The sequence below is a fragment of the Anas platyrhynchos genome, chromosome 1 (genome assembly GCF_047663525.1).
Source record: "Anas platyrhynchos isolate ZD024472 breed Pekin duck chromosome 1, IASCAAS_PekinDuck_T2T, whole genome shotgun sequence".
NCBI classification, from domain to species: domain Eukaryota; kingdom Metazoa; phylum Chordata; class Aves; order Anseriformes; family Anatidae; genus Anas; species Anas platyrhynchos.
In genome coordinates this window covers 111615133-111633829 of record NC_092587.1, presented here as the reverse complement: position 1 = coordinate 111633829, position 18697 = coordinate 111615133, and the positions used below count along the sequence as shown (strand labels likewise).

The 18697-nt window shown below is 46.5% G+C and overlaps 1 protein-coding gene across 6 annotated transcripts in view; it reads left to right on the top strand.

The window, feature by feature from the left end:
- Positions 1–1919: 1919 nt before the first annotated feature.
- RUNX1 (RUNX family transcription factor 1) overlaps positions 1920–18697 on the top strand; it is a 156072-nt gene continuing 139294 nt past the window's right edge. For 4 of the 6 annotated variants that reach the window (XM_072026738.1, XM_027449139.3, XM_038166404.2 and 1 more), the window contains exons 1-2: positions 1920–2053; positions 2239–2352. In XM_072026738.1, coding sequence (XP_071882839.1) covers positions 2298–2352 — 55 coding nt within the window. In that variant the 5' untranslated portion in view covers positions 1920–2053; positions 2239–2297. Of the gene's footprint in view, positions 2054–2238; positions 2353–18697 lie in introns of those variants that run through there. The other 2 variants (XM_072026734.1, XM_072026730.1) reach the window with 1 other exon arrangement.

Below are 18697 nucleotides of genomic sequence, written 5' to 3'. Positions count from 1 at the left end.
TGGTGAGAAGACTCTGCTTCAGCAAATTTTTCTTTTTGAGGAAAACCTTCCTCACATGCACCCACAGCTCCCCCCCAACTCTGAAGGAAGCCAGGGCGTAGGCTGCAGTTGCACTAGAAATGTAGGCAGTAAAGCAGTGTCAGGAATTTGACTTCCAAAGTTGCAATAAGCAGAAAGAAAAAAAAAATGCACGAAGCGCCTGCTTTTGTCGAGGTATTCCTGCTCCGGGCTGCAGGTGCAACCACAGAGCCCTGTGGCAGTTCTGGGTGTGATCTGCATGGACGGTGCTTGCGTGCTGGGGGCTTTGCTCCTCGCGGGAGGCAGTGTGTGTTATTACGTGTTTGTGCTCCACCTACCAGCATTTCTGCTAATATTGCAAAGGCTTCTCACTTTTTTTTCACCATGGTGGTCACTCAGAGCAGGCAGGGAAAGCGTCGTTCTGCGTCAGCCTTGCTTTGGGTGCAGAACTTTTTCTGGCAAAGGTTGAGCAGGTCTCAGGCTACTGAAGCTGAGTGGCCTGGGCTTTGCGCCCAGATGCCAATGGGTTGCTGCCCTCTGGTCAGAGGAGAGGAAAAGGAGGCAGAAAGTGGCACAGCAGTCACTTCTCTGTGCTGTAGGAAGTGATTTTCCTCCCACACCTTTGTGCTGTTGCAGCCAGAGCCCGAGCTGCCAATTGGATGTAAAGTGAGGACCTTTCCCTTTTTTGTTTGTTTGTTTAATTTTTCTGGGGAGGGAGAAGTAAAGGGAAGAATTTTTGACAAGATTGATGCACTGCCACCTCAGAGATGTTGTGCTGCATCCTGAGGATTTTACTCAGTTTTGCTCATGGGTAGGGATCCTTCTGACAGGAAGGCTCATTGTGCTAGACAGGGACTACTGGATTTAACCTTATGGGAGAATTCACAAAGCTTTCGTGTGGGCTCACAGAAACTAGTGTCCTTCAAGAGCTCCCTCAGAAGATGTCACTATACAGGTTCAAAATAATGTTGCTGTGGGTTTTTGTTTGTTTGTTTGTTCGTTTTTGTTTGTTTTCTCTTTCCCAAGTGTTTCTTTTTCTTTCTTTTTCCTTTCTTCTTTCTTTCTCTTTTTCTTCCTTTCTTCCTTTCATCATTTCTTCCATTCTTTCATTTTAGTTTATTTTTTCCATTCTTTTTCTTCCTTTTTTCCTTTCCTACTTTTCTTTCTTCTTTGTTCTTTCTTGTTTTCTTTCTCCCTCTCTTTCTCTTTCTCTTTCTCTTTCTTCCTTTCTTCCTTCCTTTCTTTCTTTCTTCCTTTCTTCCTTGCCTTTTGGTTTCTTTCTATCTCTCTCTCTTTGTTTCTTTCTTCCTTTATTTTTTTTTTTTTCTCTTTCTTTCCTACTGTCTTTTTCATCCCTTCTCTCTCTCTTTCTCTCTGTCTCTCTCTCTCTCTCTCTCTCTCTCTTTTTCTTTCTCTCTCTCTTTCTTTCTCTCACCTCTCTGCAGTGTACTTTCCCCAGCCAGTGGTCTTCCCTACAGCTGATTCCTAACGTTGTACAGGATGACTTACACATCCTGCCCTAACAGCCAACTAATACCCGGGTTTGAATTACTATTGAATAAGCAGCAATGAAATCCCTATCAAAATAATCAGTAGTTCCAAAAACCACAAACAACAAAACAAGCAGCGTTGCACTAGCTCAGCAAGCCCGCCTGCAGCACCGGGGCCGGTGAGTCATTTCTCTTTTCCCTCCCTCAGCAACCTCCATGGCTGCCTCGCGCAGCCCCGGGGAGGGCAGGTGGAGTGGGTAGGGCATGACTTCAGAAAGTTTTAAAAAAAAAAAAAAAAAAAAAAAAAGAAAGTAAGTCGACATCACTCAGGTCACGTGACACAGAGGGACCAATGGAGGCAGGTTATGGAAAGGGGAACAGTTAAATTTGTAATTTTGGTTGTGTGAAACACTTCTTTGGGCCTCATAAACAACCACAGAACCACAAGTTGGGTACAGAGGCAGTCACACAAGAGCGGGTCCGGGATATTGGTCAGCAGGCAGGGCGAATCGTTTTGACTGCAAACCACAGAGTTTCGTAGAGTGGTAAGCATCATCAACCACAACCGATCCGCTATTTTTTTTTTCTTTTTAAGAAACAATTTTGGAGTTCTTTTAGCAAAAGAACTTTATAATCCGCTTCGGGTTGCTCCAGAGACAGCGGAGTGCAGAGAGTGATGGCTGGGCAGAGGGTGGTAACAATGACCATTCTTCATTTCTCGCTTCCCAAGGTAGAAGAAATCATATATTCCTTCACTGTAAAGAGAGAGTGACTTTTAAAGAGGAAACAATGGCTTCAAACAGCATATTTGAGTCACTTCCTTCTTACCAGCACTTCTTGAGAGGTAAGTGCCATTCAGACTTTCTAAATATACTTTTCGCTATCCCATACTTAAGAAAATGCATGTTTGGAGAGTATCTGGGGACATCCTTGTAGTACACATTTTTTTCCCACTTTGGTCTTCTTTGAGGCATTCTTGTTCAAGCTAATATCTGAGCTTGTAGGAATACCACCTCATTACTTATCAGTCCGTTAAAGAGATTATAACAAGGGCTCATTTAAGCTGTTCAAAGGGGCACTGCATGCTTGTGAATTTTCTCTTCATAAATCAAAGTGTGTTAGAGTAGCTCACATGAGTTACTGCAGATACAATAGCAGTAGCACAAGCCCCTTTTGATTCTTTTTGGCAGAATTATGACTTTTTGAGCCACTGCCATGAAAAATGACAGCCAGCCGCATACGACACCCATTACAGGCTGCACCCCAGCGAGCGAGCAGCAGGCTCATGCCTGCAGCCAGCAGAGCGTGATGCTGTCTCACTTATGCTGCGCTGTCAGCCTTGGTTAAGGCACGCTTACCGGGGGAGAAGTCAGGGAAGCTCAGAAGCCTGCTTAAACCTAGCTGCAACTCACGTGGCTCAGGAGAAGGAGCGGCGTGGGTAAACTCAAGAGTTGCTGTTGATGCCATGAGGGTCCTGGATGAGTGCGAGTTGTTGGCAGAAGCCACCCTTAGGGAAATGAATTAGTCCTGGCAGGGCTGAGGAGGGAATTGGACTGCAGCACCCGGCAATTTGTCCCGTTGCACAGTGACCAAGTGTGCTCGGAGGCTCGCTCAGAGATTCTCACAACCCCCCGTGGAGCTGATGCTTTAGTCATGGGTTATTCATACAAGTAAGCCAGGGACTGGCACGAGAAACTCGCCTGCTTCCTCGCAACTACCTTCCCAGATAGCTCATGATACAGCTGAACTTTTCCCCTTCCACGTACACCCTCTGAGCATCCGAGCCCCTTCTGCAGCGCCGTGCCCGGCCGGATGACAGCGCGCACAGCCAGGCACAGATCGCTCATCACACTTGGCCGGCGCGCTGCAAGACGGCAGCGCTGTGTAGCTCTTTATAGCTGCAGACTACAGTTTCCCGGCCTCGCTGGCGGTGTCAGTGTGAGTCATGCGTTATTCATATTAATACTCGAGCCAGGAATGCGGAAGGCTCGTCCCAGCTGCTGTGTCACAGCCGGCAGCCGCTCGGCGAGCCCCGCGCCGCTCCTGCCAACCGGTGACTGCTGAGGGCAGGGTGCCGAACCGCCCGCCGTCCCTCCTCGCTTTCTTTCTTTTTCTTTTTGTCCCCATCACCACCACCCCGCTTTGCAAGCTTTTTCTGCATCTGGCTTTCCTGACGCCAGCAGGGAGCTGAATCGCAGCGAGCTGCGCGGGTCGGGCGGGCGCGCAGCATCTCCCAGCCAGCACAGGGGAGATGCCGGAGGTTTGGCAAGAGGCGGCTGACTCCGGTACTAACGTTTCCCCGGCACCGCTACCAAGCAAAGGAAGCAATACTGCTAGAATAACAAGAAGGATCTTCCTGCATTTCGTCAGCTTTTTTTTTTTTTTTAATTTATTTTATTTATTTTATTTTTTTTTTTTTTTAGCTGACCCAACTGTTTGCTGTTTAATCTGTAGCGCAGGAAGCCTTGTTGAGGAAATTCTGTCCTTCTGATAAAATAACAAACAGTGAGCCTCCCGGGGCTGTGCTTGCAGCATGCCAGGGCACAGCCAGCTGGCGGGACGGGCTGAGGACAGCAGGAGCCATGCTGCAGGCAGGAGCCCAGAGGGCTGGGGAGCGGCTGCTTGAGGACCAAGGGCCGATCCTCTCTTGTCCAGGCAAGGTGGAGGTTCATTAAGGCTGCTTAATCCAGTGAGTGGTTTCACTCAGCGCTTCTCTATGGGTATTATTATCCTCTTTAATACTGTTTGTATTATTATTGTTAGTGTTGTAGTACCAGTAATTTGTACTCCTTCATGGGCTATGTCCCCACTGCATTGGGTACCTTAAGGAATCCAGTGCTGGCAAGCCTGATACACATCCTGATACATATCTAGCACAAGCAAGATGAAACTGCAGCTGCATAGTGCTAGAAGAGTTTGGGCAAGGGCACTTTGGTTGGGTTATAAAGCAAATGCCACATCGTTGCGAAACATTATTGCATTTAAACGTGGAAGCCCGCGACGGTTTTCCAGCTGCTTCTTTCTTGTTCCTGTCTTTGCTCAGAAATGAGCTTAGAGCAGTTTCAAAACCCTGGACACAAGAAAAGTAATGCTTGGGCCTTGGAGCAAGAAAAATAATCATCCCCAGGGTGGATTGTTCTCACCCATATTTCTCAACAGTGTTTATATAGACTGGCCATTAGAAATGTCCAAAAATGTCTCTTCTTATTTTTTCCCGCCAAAATTTATTGCACTTTCTCTCTTAACTGAAATTATGAGTTAAAGGGAAAAATAACAAGTTGGTTTCTGCCATGGATTTCACTTTATCAGTCCATGCAGTTCTCTGAGAAGGAAATCCATAACTCTTTTTTAGCATGATACTATGTGAAAATTGGGAAAAAAGAGGGGAGTGGGGAAGCAGAACAATTGTTCCAGCCCCTGTGAGCAGTGACAGACGTAGAAAGCCTGACATATTAATTGAATGTGGTACACCACAAAGGATATGGCCCTTTTTCTATCACACCACACCAGGTCCTCGCTTCTGCCACTAGGTAAAGAAATGAGGATTGTACTGAAACCTCCAGCGGTGCGCTCCGCCTGCTGAACGCATTCAAATGCTTACCGGCTCTGCTTCTAATGACGGCCTCATTTTCCTAATGGCCTCTTTCATTTTATGGCCCGGGCTGCCTGTCAGGAGCATAAAATAAGAGCCTTTGTAAGTGTGTAGTTGCAGTGCATCCCTTTCTCAAATACGGGATTGTATCAGAAAGGCTGTAGTTTCAACTGTTCCTCTAGCAAGGTTTGAAGGACAAGGACGAATTTGCTGCCCCTATTTAATGGTGGATGCAGGTTCGTGTGTACGGGCTGGGTCTCAGCACTGGTATCTTGGAGGACCAAAACAAGGCCCACTGGAGAGCCTTCTGTTAAAGCGTGCATATGTAGTTTTTAAAAGTGGCCTAGATAATTACATGATACTACCCCACCCCATAACATCTTTATTTTTATGAGTGGGTGTTAGGCTATCACGTAAGGTTTCCTTACAATTTTGCCTGCAAAGGAAGACAGCATAACTAGTCTTTTCATAAAAGCATAGGGTTTTTATGGGGCTCTAAATAGCATGAAGCATAATATTTTCCAGGAGGGCACTTTTTCCTCATTTTCCCTTTTGCTGCAAGGTCTAATTATTTCAATATACGAAGAAGGGTGCTCCTGGTTTTTCCTTTGTTGTATTTTTTGTTAATTAATCAAGGCAGTGAAACCTTGTGGTGCAACATTTTGTTGGTTTCTTATCAAATGAAAATAAACTCCAGCAGCGCACTTTTACAACATGGAAAAACACACTGCACATACCTTCGTCTTAGTTATAATGCGCTGGCAGTGCCCAGCCACTCTGGGTCTCCTCCTTTGCAAATGCTAAAGAAAAACATCGCTAGAAGCTCCTCCTGCTCACGAAGGGCTTCCGTGCCTGGTCCTGTAACCAGCTATATCCAAGAGTAGAGTTTCTTATTGCAGGTTGGTGGCAACTTGTCTCCTGCCAGTGGCCCCATGTTTGTTCAGCAGGGTGCACAGCCCCGTGCTGAAATCAGGGCAAGCATTCACCTCCATGCTGAGCGTTTCCAGGAGCAGCCCTTGTGTGGTCATGGCGGGGCATCGAGCGCTGCAGAAAGCACCTGCTGTTGGCACAGCTTCTCCCTGCAGGTCGCTGTGTATGACATGGGTAGAAGTAATCACACACGGAGCAGCTCTGAAAAAAGCATGTTTCTCTGGGAGATGCATGGTACCCAGCACTGATATGTATTTGGAAAGGCTTTTCATTCCCTCACTCGGTAAAAGAAAACACTCTTTTCACAATGGCATAGGCTGTGTTGTCACTGTGTAGTGAGGAAACTTTTCCAGCTTTTTTTTTTTTTTTTTTTTTTTTTTTTAGGCTGCCTGAGCTTTTACAAAGAGTTAATTTGTGTCAGTGTTATAAAATGCTAACTGCGTCTTGCAAATAGGAAATTGAACTAAAGCTCATAAAAACCTTGGCTTACTGGAAGAAAAAAACTTGCACAATGTCTGATCTGCACAGCCTTCTCTCTGTTTGAGACTTGATTCACTTAAAAGCCTTGAGAAACGTTGAGAGACCTGAACACAGGAATTCCTGTGAAGCAAGGGGTGGGGTGAAGTATCTGACAGAGGTGAATACATTGCTTTGGTAAGATCAAGAAACTTTCTCTGAGGCCAGTGACACTCAGTGTAGTGATGTACTGTGATGACAGTGTCAGAGAGGGCTTAGGGTTAGGGCAGGTGTGCAGATACCCAGGATTGGCTTGGTCTTTATGCCATGGCCCTTAACAAGAGAGTGCTGCATGGCAGCTTTACCTTTGCACTGTATTTTAAGCCTGAGAGCCAAGCTTCAGCTCTGAGGTAGCTCTCTGATGGGAAATAAAAGTCTCTTCCCTCCTGCCAGTGCATGCAATATGAATAGAAAATAAACTGCTTTTTTTTTTTTTTTTTTTTTTTAATGTCTAGAAGATAACCATAGTTGAATTTGACTGCTAAGGCATGACCCCAAAGAACAGTCTGCTTATCTTTAAGTGCATGTGAAGGCCAGTGATATTGGCAAGTTGATGGAAGTAATTCATGAATTCCTGAAGAATTTTACTTCTAAAGTAAAGCAGGATGAATATTTGCACCATTCTGTTATTCTAGAGGGGAGAGGCCCCAGCTAAACAAAGTCAAATAAATCGCTCTTCTTGGATTTAGAAATGGGCATACTTGCTTTAAAAAGCTAAGAGGAACAATCCTAAGGAAACAGTGAAAGCATTTCCTGCTAAAATACAACGTTTTTTTCCACCAACAGGAGACACACACCCTACTGTGTGACCCAGCCACAGGCAGCAGGGACCTGCTGGTCCCAGCAGTGACATCTCTAAAGAGGCTGCCCAGAAGTCTGGGCAGAGGTGTTGGGGACAGGTCCTCTTGTGAGGCTGGGGAACACAGAGTTGAGATGCAGAGTAGGTGAAATGCCACTTGCAGGAAAAAGATCGTGTGGGCTGGTGCTCTGCAGAAGTTGCCAGCTACGGTGCCTCCACAAGGAATATTTTGAGGTTGCTCTGCAACAAGAAAGGGAAGCCTGTATTCCTCCCACGCACGTGGGGCAAGGGTTTGTACGTTGAAGGCTGCCGCGGTGGAGGAGGAAGACTGCCCATGTAGCTATCGAGACCTCTGTCAGAGGCATGGGCTGCTTGTGTTGACGGGTAGGAAAGATATGGCACCATGTGATGGGAGAGTTCAGGAAAGTCCTCCAGCCCTCGCAGGGGCTGATACTGACAGATTTTCTGTGCTTCCACACATTGCAATGTGCAAATATGCCTTTGCTCTGTTTTGTTTTTTTTCGTTTTTTTTTTTTTTTTTTTTTTTTTTCTCCCCTTTTTTTAAGTTTTGATTTATTTACTTGTGTTTTGTATTTGTTTGGGTTTTCGTAAAACAACTCTAACAGACAGTCAGCTCATCCTTCATTCCTTCTCATCTCCTCCTCCTTCCTTCTTTCTCTGTGCTTAGTCAATGAAGCAGAGTACGGTAGAAATAGTTTTAAACAGCGGGTGATTACAAGCAAGAGCTTGTTGCTGTGAAACACCGTTGAAACACAAAATTTATTGAAACCCAGAGTCCATAGAACAGCTCAATCTGAATACAGATAGCAGTTTCTTGATATGCACCAGCCAGGAAAAGAAGATACATGTACTTTGGAAGGTTTTAAGTTCTCCCTCCGTCTCTCACTGCTGTGTTTCAGAGCACAAACCAGTCTCTGCTAAAGCTTGAAAAGAAAGCTTCCCATGTAAGCAGGTCTGTTGTCTGCAAAATGAATTGTGGCTGCCTCCAAGACATCTGTTAGCAGCCATGGGGTAGGTGAGTCACTGGTCTGAGAGAGGGACAAGAAAACATTACATTACCTTCATTACCTCTTCTGTCATCTTACGAGAATGGCTCATATTTGTATAAACTTGAGTCAGCTTCCCAAATCGTAGATGAATAGTATGGATATCTCCTCCCTGAAGTGTCCAGACAATTGAAACAGGAAAAATGGAAAGGGCACAGAAGGGATGGCTATGAAAGCAGAGTGGCAGAGAGTGCCAGTAGTTGCTACCTGGTAGAGTTTCCAATTCATCCTTAATGCTGTCCGCAGGGCTCACCACTTCTGCTTGCAAGTGAAACTCTGTGAAATTGGGTAGTTTCACTTCACAAAGATCTGTGAGAACATTTTCTCTGCCTTTGATCTGTCTGGGTTTTTCAGCCTGCGCTTTTTGTTTTGAGTTTCTGATTCCAGTGAACACAAAAGCAGCCCAAGTCAGGGGCTTGGGGCTTTTTCTTTTGCCTTCTGAGTATTTGCTCTTGCACTGTGCTTTCTGTTGTTTGGTTTCACGTTGGCGCCATGATTTTGAGATGTGTTTGGGAGGTGCCCTTAGGTAGGGTTTTGGCTGTGAGTTGAAAGGCTGACCTCTCGTACAAATCTCTCCATGAATGCGGCGTGAGGGGACTTGCAACCCAGCGGGTTGAGTGTGATTTGTTATAGGCATTTCACTCACCTCTTCTGAGGGCAAGCCTTGCAATCCTTGTCAAACCAGCAACCTCGGAAGGCACTGACCCAGCCCTTGAAGTGCATTTTTTGGAAGAGAAAGATGACCATCTGTGAAACAGTTGAATGTTGGGGGCAAAGGAGCGCGGAGCACACCTGAGCATCTGTTTCCTTTGTGACAAATGCCCTGCACGTCCCCAGCTTTGCCTACAGCTCCCATAAGTGCCCTTTTGAGCTGGCTTGATGGCATACACCTGCGCCGTGCAGGCCAGACACATGACTCGCAGGCTCTGGGGCATTCACAGAAGACTTGAACAAGCACCGAGGGATGCTGAGCTCAGTCAGCATTGCTAAAGCATCCTGCATGGTCCCCACTTTTGGCAAACGCACACACTGTGAGGATGCCGAGCAGCTGGAGCAGGGCACCTCAGCCTTTGCAGTGGGCAGACGAGCTTCCTTGCCTGTCAGCGCTCGGGTCTCTATTTATACGTGCTGCGGTATCAAAGGGTAGTGGAAGGCAAGCTGGCACAGTGAGATGAAAGCTCTCATCTGTCTCGCGCGGGTAACACAGACAGATGCAATCGCGCGGGCGCAAGGCACCACCAGCCAAGCCCTCGGAGATGCCGGTGTGCACGGAGCCGAGCGGGGGTGGCAGGCATGCCTCCGGTTTTCACTACTGTTATTATACACGAGGGGCTGGTTCAAGCCGGTGCTGCTTTACACCCACATGCCTCCAGCCGTGCTTCTCCTTTTCTCTGTAGGCACAGCCGGGAGCTGAAAGCATGCCCCAGAGACAGCAGCGCTTGGGGTAATGTCCTGCCTCCACCCAGGCTGTGACAAAACGGCCACCGACTGCGGTGGGGCTGAGCCTGTCCCTTAGAGCAAAGACACATCTGAAGTCATGAATGAGTCTGCAATGAAATGCAGCTTTAAGATGCAAGTGTCGTTCGTGTGACTCCAGTTAGCAGAACCGTAACTGAGAATGAAAGCGTTTGCCTCTCTTACCTTGGAAATATCGATGTGGAACAATTGTTTGTGGCCTATTACGCATGGTTGTGGAAGGAGCTCTGTCAGCTGGGAGGTTTTCTTTTCTGGCTGGTGGTTTGCACGTACCTCATACATCAAGCGTGTAAGAGAGATGGGTGAGGTGTGCTCCCTCACCGAGCAGCGAGGAGCACCTCTGAGAGAAGCACTCTTTATCATGTGCCATCTCCTGGTCTCTTCTAGAAGGGCAGAGAAGGACAGGACTTGCATGAGCACAACCACAGCTTGGGAAAGCAAACCTGAAGGCACTTTCCAGGTAGGAGGCAGTGAGGAGGAGGAGGTCTCACCTGCCTGGTCAGTCTCCACGTGGTAAGGCTACCACAGGGGCTGCTGAAGGTGCCGGTGTTGCTCACTATCCTGAGCAGGGCACTGATAGAAGAGTGCACGCTGCACCCAGTTCGTAGGAAGAGCAATTTATTTTACAATACAGTTACTAGATAATATCAGACTTCTGTAAAACTGTTTTTCAGGACCTCTATGTAAATGAGCTTGGGGTTTTGCATAGGCTGGGTGTAACAGAATTCATAGCTGGAAGATACACTCAAGACTTCGTTAACCCCATTTGCACAGGAGTCAGTGAATCAGTTGCTGCAGTACAGGGTAGTTTAACTGCTCGTCTGTATTACACATTCTCCATTTTGCTTTGCAAAGAAATCGAGTTCCTCTTTGCCCACCACATCTCTGCTGCAGATGTCCAGTCACACGGGGTCCTCCAACAAGATGGTAGCCCTGCGAGGAGCCAGACCCATGTCCTCCAGACCACAGGTGCTCTGTGTGCTCCTACAGCCACCCTCTCCCTGTTTTGTCACTTGCTTTTCTAAATTAAACAGGCTGTTTCGACTGCAATATGTTGCACTACTGTGGAAACCAAGGAATGGCTTTCCTAGGTGAAAGGAAAAAGTGACTGGGTAAACTTCTTAAGCTCAAAAGTACTGAAATAAACCACTTTTTTTTTTTTTAAACCATGCTTTTTTTTTCCCCTTTTTTTTTTTTTTTATATTGTTGTTTTTTATTTTTCTTCTACTAGGGATTGCAATACCGGGAAAATGGTCTTTTTTTTGTTTTTTTTTTTTTCTGTCTCTTTTTTTTTTTTTAATAGTTTCCTAAACAGTCCAAACAATTTCAATAATTACTTTTAAAGAGTGGCATTATTTTTGATTGATATTTTCCAGTGCATCTATTTTACACAATGCAGCAGAAATGCTCCAGTAGCCCCAAAGAGCTAATTTCCCATATCACATAGGAATAAGCTTTGCCAGCAGCAACAGTTTATACTTAAATAGGTCCCTTCCCATTTGGGAGAGCATCCTGCTCTAGCCAGACACATACCAACATGAAGCAGGATTTACGACTCCCCTGTGGGGTGGAGTTATGTCGTTAGACAGACATCTATATGAGGAAGGGTGATTTAGGTTCATGTTTTACTGGGGAAAGCAAAGAAAGACAGTAAACAGTTTTTCAACACCATTTTCATCCGCAGTTTATGAGTTATCCTCTCCTCATCAGACAGTCTGTCAATACTCTTTGCTAATTTCTTCAGCAAATCCTTCCAAGCCTCTGTTCATGAAGAGGCTCCTATCCCCCCATGTCCCCAGGAGCAACTCCTTGCTGCAGTCACACAGCTTCTGATGGGGCAGCGCATGGACCAGCTGGGTAGGTTTTTCCCAGTACAAGACTTAAACTAGTAAGGGATCATTCCTGCCCAAAACTGCAGCCTGCTCTGAAGGTCCAACTTGTGGACACAGGGGTACTTGTAAAACAACGTACAAAACGTGATTCATCAGGAAATGGTTGCCAGAATCCAGTTCATTTTCAGAAAAAATCTGTTCACCCTTCCCTTAGTTATTTTCTGCCTGGAGTCCTTCATGTGTTCAAGACTCAGCCCCTCTTGTTGCAAGGCCTTGCTGGATTATTATTTTTTTTCCTGCGGGAAATGCAGGCAGCATTAAGGCAACCCTTGTCTGAAACTGCTGTTCAAAGAGGGATTGAAATCAGATTTAGGAAAATATCCTATATAAAAACATTAGCTGTCCTATTTTAGGAGATAATTAGCTGTAGCAAAGTTTCCCTCACTTATTTTTACTTGGTGAGAAAACAAACTACCTTGTCATTGAGGTTTTTATAAAATGCTGCTGTTTGCAACATTTGCCATGAACAAATTAACCCAAACATTTCTACTGCATGACTTACATTGCTAACTGTGCTACTAGCTTTCTTTTTGGAAGCTGGAGACCAAAATGCCTTCAGTTATCATACAGTGAAAGAGAAAAAATACTGAATCTCATGCTTCATTTCCAAGGAGTATGGACAAAAAAAATATATAAAAATAAGTATAAAAACTCTGCCAAGCATTTCTTAACAGAAGCCACCACAGAAAGGAGGGCAAAAAAGTCAGGAACAGAGCAGGAATGGGAAGAAGTATTTTGTTGTATTTTGTTATGTGGCAGAAGCAGCACGCCTCCTTTAGCCCTTATACCAGCAAAGCTGCTTTTACTCAGCAAACCTCTGGGATTTAGGGCAACTTCCACTGGGAACTGCGTTCTCCAGCATGACTAGGGCATACTGCAATCGGTTGTAGCTGATGTGATGATATTTTGGGGGATCAGTGGGTGACAGAGATGGCAGCCCCAGCTGCTGACATCAGAGACCCAGGTGCTGAGCACTGCCTTTGCTAGCCAGCCACAGCCAAAATAATGCGACATCGGTCACTCCCACAGTCTGTGCTCTGAGAACAATCCACGGGCATTTGTTCATTTTTTAAGAAGCTCAGCATTTGAACTAAGTCCCCCGTTGTTCATGCAGTCATCCTACCTGCTTATTAAATCATTGACCTTTTCTTCACTGGTAGCTTCCTGCTTTGGTAAGAATTAGGTGGATACAGGTGGCCAAAAGCAGCCGTGCTTCTGCACCTCACACCTGGCACAGGCTCCCTTTGATCATCCTGTCTGCAAGCTCAGCCCTTTCCAGCTGATACAGAAGGTCAGAAAGGGATCGTGCAAAGATAGAAGGTGGGTTTGGGGCATGAGAGAGAGAAGAAATATAGGAAGAAGAGAAGGATTTCTGGAGTAGTTTCTTAGCCTCTTATATTTTCATGTTTAGAAGATACTAATAAATGTGAAACTTGGTAGGCAGCATGTGTCAGGATTCTGATGCAAACAATACTGTGACAGGGCAAAAGTGATGAGGATATTAAGTTAAAAGACTGGCTCAAGTACTACAGATAATACCTGCAGGATTTCTTTTTTCTTTCATCTTTTTCCTTCATCTTACTGCACCATTACATTTAAGTGTACCTTACAATAGATAAAAAACTCTAATCGTGCTGCTAATACAGCCCTTTTTTAGTGTTGTTACTTGGATGACAACTGGAACTGGAGCATACTGAGCACTGTCTCAAGCCACAGCAGATGTTGGTGACGTGATCATAAATGTTCTTATCGTGTCACTATTGGATTTCTGGGGAAGCCCTTAGGATAGGGATGGACTGAGATCTGCCTCAAATGCCATGGGTAACTACGCTGCATATTTTAACTCTCTTAAACCCAAATGCTCTCATGTTAATGTTCCCCACAACGAGTGTAATGTGGTAAAAAGCTCTCGTGGCTGTGGAAGAGCGGTGGGAAATTCTCCGGAGAATTTATTGTCTTCTTTCCAGGTCAAGCAGTGCATCACTGGGAAGTTTCAAAAAGCTGTTTGGGGTTGTTTAATTAAAAGTGGGCAAAACCACTGAAAATCTTCTCCATGGAAATGTTGGGTTTATGGTAAAATTTCAGATGGAAGAAGCCTGCTTTCTAAATTCAAGGAAAGTTTATTTAGGTGCATTAAATAAGCCAAGACATGCTGTCCTAGGCAGAACTGGTGAAGACTGGTTTCCTACAGACGTGGGTCTTGTGGCTGCATTCTCTAACATCTGATAAGGCTTTAATCTGATCAAAGGTTTTTCTCTTCTTGAGGAATCTCTAAAATCTCTCTTAGGTGGATGCTGGTGTACCCTTCAGCTGGGAGCACCAAGAGCCCTCTGCTGCTGCTGTGTTTCATGGAAGCTGTAGGAATTTAAGACCACTTCTGCTCTATCAAATGTAGTTGAAGTTGGCCCACAAAGCAGGAAAGCTAGCAGAAGCACAGAGAGAAGAGAAAGCTATCACATAAGCTCTGTCTCCACAGACAGGCAGGCTGATAAAAGGGCTTTGCAGTTCAGTTTGGCAAGCACTGGGCTACAGCGATACACAAAGTAATCAAATGCAGGCATCTTCAGAAACTGCTTAAACCTCTCTGGGAAGAGCGTGATCCTCATTTTCATGGACGAAGAACCAGGGAAGAGTGGTCATATCAGAGACTTGGGGGAGAGGAGTGGAAGCAGAACCTTGGGTTTTTTGACTTAGTGTTCTGAGCCAGACACTGCACAAAATGATCTCTTGTTCACTTTGAATCTTAAATTTGGTCCAGTCGATGCTTTCATCGGAAAGTTACCTTAGCATTGTGTTCATTCTCTCAGGGCCCAGACATTGTACATCTCCAACTACAACTGGGCCATCCAGCTCAAGTAGCAAACCATGAAGAAAATCCAGGAAAAATGTTTTCCAATGACTTCTGAGCAGCAGGCTAACTTGGACACGTTATGAGCTGTTTGTGGGCAGTTTGGGAACAGGAAAAGAAGTAAGATTAGCTGACAAACTGTTTGTGACACAACATTTGTTCAGCTCATTAGAATCTCAACTCCTGGAAAAGCGGCGTGCTTGGGTTTTCTTCAGCCTGGCTTAGCACCCCCTTGGCACTGAGCGATGCTCTGTGCCTCCTGTGCCTGCAGAACAGCAGGGACGACTGTGGGCAGGGAGAGCAGGAGCAGGGTACAGCTCAGCCCTACCAGCCCAGCTGGAAACATCACTGCTTGGAGACTCCCCAGGAATCTCCTGGAGTCCAGGAAAGCTGGAGGTTGCTGTCCTGGGACGGGGAAATGTGCAAAGAAATTCTGCAGCAATTTAGTGTTTCTTTTCTTTTCTATTTATTTATTTTTTTTTTCAGAAAGTGTTTCAAAAGGAAAGCTTTTTTTTTTTTTCCTTCTTTTTTTTTTTTTTTTTTTCTGAAAGTTTCATTCTAGAGCTGTATTTTTTTTTTTTCTGCTTTCTCTTGTGTCGATCTGCCCCAGCACTGGGCAGTGCTCATAGAGCTTACAGGTTGGAGAGCCCCTGTGCTGCCGTTGGCATGGGCTCCACCTCTGCTGCCAGAGAGGCTCGCCCTCAGCCAGGCAATTATCAGAGCAGGGTCAGAGAGTGTTTTGCTTTTCCTGTATCTAACTTCTGAGTAGAAACCCAGGCTTGCTGGTACCTTGCTTTCTTGCAGAGACAACAGGCTTCTCCACAGGACAGCCTAAGCAGCCTTGAAAAACCGGAGGTGTTTCCTGAGGAGCCTGAGCAGCAAAGAGTGCTGCAGGGTTTTTGATGTTGCTGGGAGAAAATGGGCAGTGGGAGCTGCCCAGCAGTGGTACTAGGAGCCCTGGCTCTGCCACAGGCTCAGGTGATGCTGTCCATGAGGACAGTTACTCCTCTGGTAGCATCTCCCTTAGACTGGTCCCATCTGTGAGGGGGGACAGCACAGAAAAGAACCTGTGGTGTCCCCATCCCTGCGGCCACCATGCGAAGGGATATCAGGCTGCTGTGCAGATCAGAGAGGAGGCGAGCAGCTTGGATGTGCCTAAACGTTTCACAGGGATTTCCTTAATAACTCATTTTTTGGTGGAATAATAAAAAAGTGGGCAAGATGGAAGCTCAGCCTTTCCTCTCCATCATGGCCAAGCCTGTACCGCACACTTCTTGTTTTGCTCATCATCGGGGGGCTGCAGGAAGGAGATAGGTCTGTCCCTGTCCCCCCCTATGCCCTGCCGGGGTGCACCTGAGCCCTCTCTCCCAGAGGACAGAGCGGGGCCGCCCCTCGCCCCCAAGTTACGGGGAAGCTGTCAGCCGAAATGGAGGCATCCTGTTTGTCGAAAAACAAGCGACGGTTGCAGGAGGGTTGCGAGAGCGAGCAAACCGCAGCCCCTGCGCGGGGCTGATAACAGCCTGTGCTGCGCTTGCAGCAGTTCCGTCCCTGCCGGGGGGGCCGCAAGGGGGAGAAGAAAAAAAAAAAAAAAGACAAAAAAACGAGTGTCACTGCCACTTTCCTGTTTCGCGCTTTTTGGCCCTGCCGTTTCTTGCTGTTCGGTTCTAGAACATTTTTTCAGTTGCTCTCTCCTTTTTCCCCTCGCTGTGAACAGCACGAGGGGCTGCCCCATCCGAGGGGGCACAGCGGGCCGGCGGCTCTCAGTGCAGGCGTGCACCCTGGCAATGCCCACATGTGGCTTTCTCACCATGGCCGGCTCTGGTGGGAACCTTTTTGTGGTGGCGAAGTGGGTGCAAATGTCTGAGGTTTCTGCGTGCAGCAGCGGGAGCCCCGATGTTGTGCATGGCTGCGTACGTGGTGCTGCTCGCGCCTGCACGGCTCAGCCTGTGTCAGGCTTTCAAGGTGCAAACTCATGGTTGCACGGGCTGCAAAGGTGCTGGGCATGTGCCCCTCCATCTGCAGGCAGCTGGGGCGTTCCCTGTGGGGCTTTCCATGGTTTAAGTGTACTCAGATACGGACGCCTTAGATTAAGGATCAGCCATGCGCTAACATACATCAATTTCAGTTCTTTATCCCTGACCAATGCGCTCAAGCTAGCAGAAAAGGAGTTTTCTTTCTTTAACCAGAACCGGTGTTTTTCTCAAGTTTTGCATAAAATTCGTGAATATTATCAGAGTGTTCTTTCTACCCCAAAATATCTCAGGACATGCTAGTTTAAAACCACTAGACCAGCACTCTTATCAGCATCAGTCACATAATCCCCTCACCCCCCCCCCTTTTTTTTTTATTTGCTACAAGATGGGCTTGCCTAATTTTCAGGAAAAAAAAAAAAAATCATTTGGAAAATTGTTTCAATAAAATATCAATGCACATTGTTCTTAAAAAAATATATATAGAATAATAATATGAATAATATGAATTCTTAAAAAAAGAATAATAATATGTCCACAAAATGTGGGCAGCACATTAATTTCAAATGCAGCTCAAACCACTAACTTTTGAATTTCACAGTTTTCCCTGTGACTTCGCCCTTTTTGTTTTCGCTCACGCACTTCACTGCTGAGCCTTGCTGTGCTGGGAGCTGTATGAATGTATGGGAGAGTGCTCCGGGGGATTTACAAGCAAGAAACCAAATGGAAAAAAGGCGAAGGGCACAGCACATGGCCTTGCTGTACCAGCACTGTCGAAACTTTGCTTGTGAGAAGCGTGAAATGAAATGAAAAGATAAAAACGGTTTCAGCAAGAGTTAACGTCAGTCGCAGCAGCAGGCAGAGGAAGTTGGAGAGCCCTCTGACAGGCGATGCTGTCTGCAGTCACCTCTCGCTCCCTGCTATTACTCTCCACCCATGCTTTTACTTCTCTCCAGCTGCAGCAGAAATGCTCCTGTGTCTCTTTGTTTCCATCCCTGCTGCAGCCCATCTCGCCTCAGCCCAAACACGGGGATCCTCCCAGCTCATGCACTTCCTCTCTGATCCTTCACAGTGCCAGATCCCTGCCAGAGCCCCACTCCCGTTGGGGACACCCCATCCTGTCCAGCTCCGAGGCCACACCCTGCCCATGCCCACCCTGTTATCCCCCCGTGGAGGTGCCATGGCCAGTGCTGCCCATGGGTTGTGTCCCCTCTCACTCCCCTTGGGCACGTGTTTCCCAGTTGTGTACCCCCATCTCCCCTGTGCCCTAGTTCTGGGAATGCTTGTGATTTTTCTTCACCTTGTAAGTGTGAAACCCCCACAGATTCTTCCCCCACACCTCAGACTCCAAACTTTGTTGATAACCATGTGCTAGCAAGTTTTGAAACTGGGATCTTCAGGGAATGAAGGTGAGCCACCACTGGTGGGTTTTGAGGTAGCCTGCACATCCCACTCCCTCAGTAGCTGTGGCTCTCAGGGCTTTGGGGCTTCCTGTGGCACCCTCAGCACAGCAAGCTGTGATGAGGAAATGGAGCTGAGGCTTGACAGCACCTGCTGCTGCGTCAGACCTAATGACTTGATCTTATTTACTGCTTTGGTCCATTTTTTGAGTGATAGAAAATCAAGGAAATTTATTTCCCCACATTATTTATTGGTAAATTATAGAAACATAGATGACCTTCTGTATTTAGTAAACCATCTGCATTAGTTTCTCTTGAAAAAAGTATTGTTTTAGAGTACAAAAGTTTATTTGCTTTTTCCAAGTCTCCTTTCTTTGCCAGAGGACATACCTGGAGATCAGGGCAAGCAGTGAGCAGCCTGCTTAGCTGTTGGCGCCAGTTATTAAAAGTTGCTAAGAAGGGCTCCTCTAGCTGTCGTGGCACCTTTGCTGGGCTTACTTCCTTTGCCTTTGAATATGAAATCAGGAGAGAAAGCACGTTGGTAGCTCACCACTCCCAGCCCTGTCCCTCCCCAACCTATGCACCCAAAAAGCCCCATGGGGACCTGCACCTGGCTGCTCAGAGCGTGCCAAACCCCCATCCATCCAAGGCTATGGCACTGCTATGGCATAATAAATGGTGGTATCTTTCTTGCTTGCT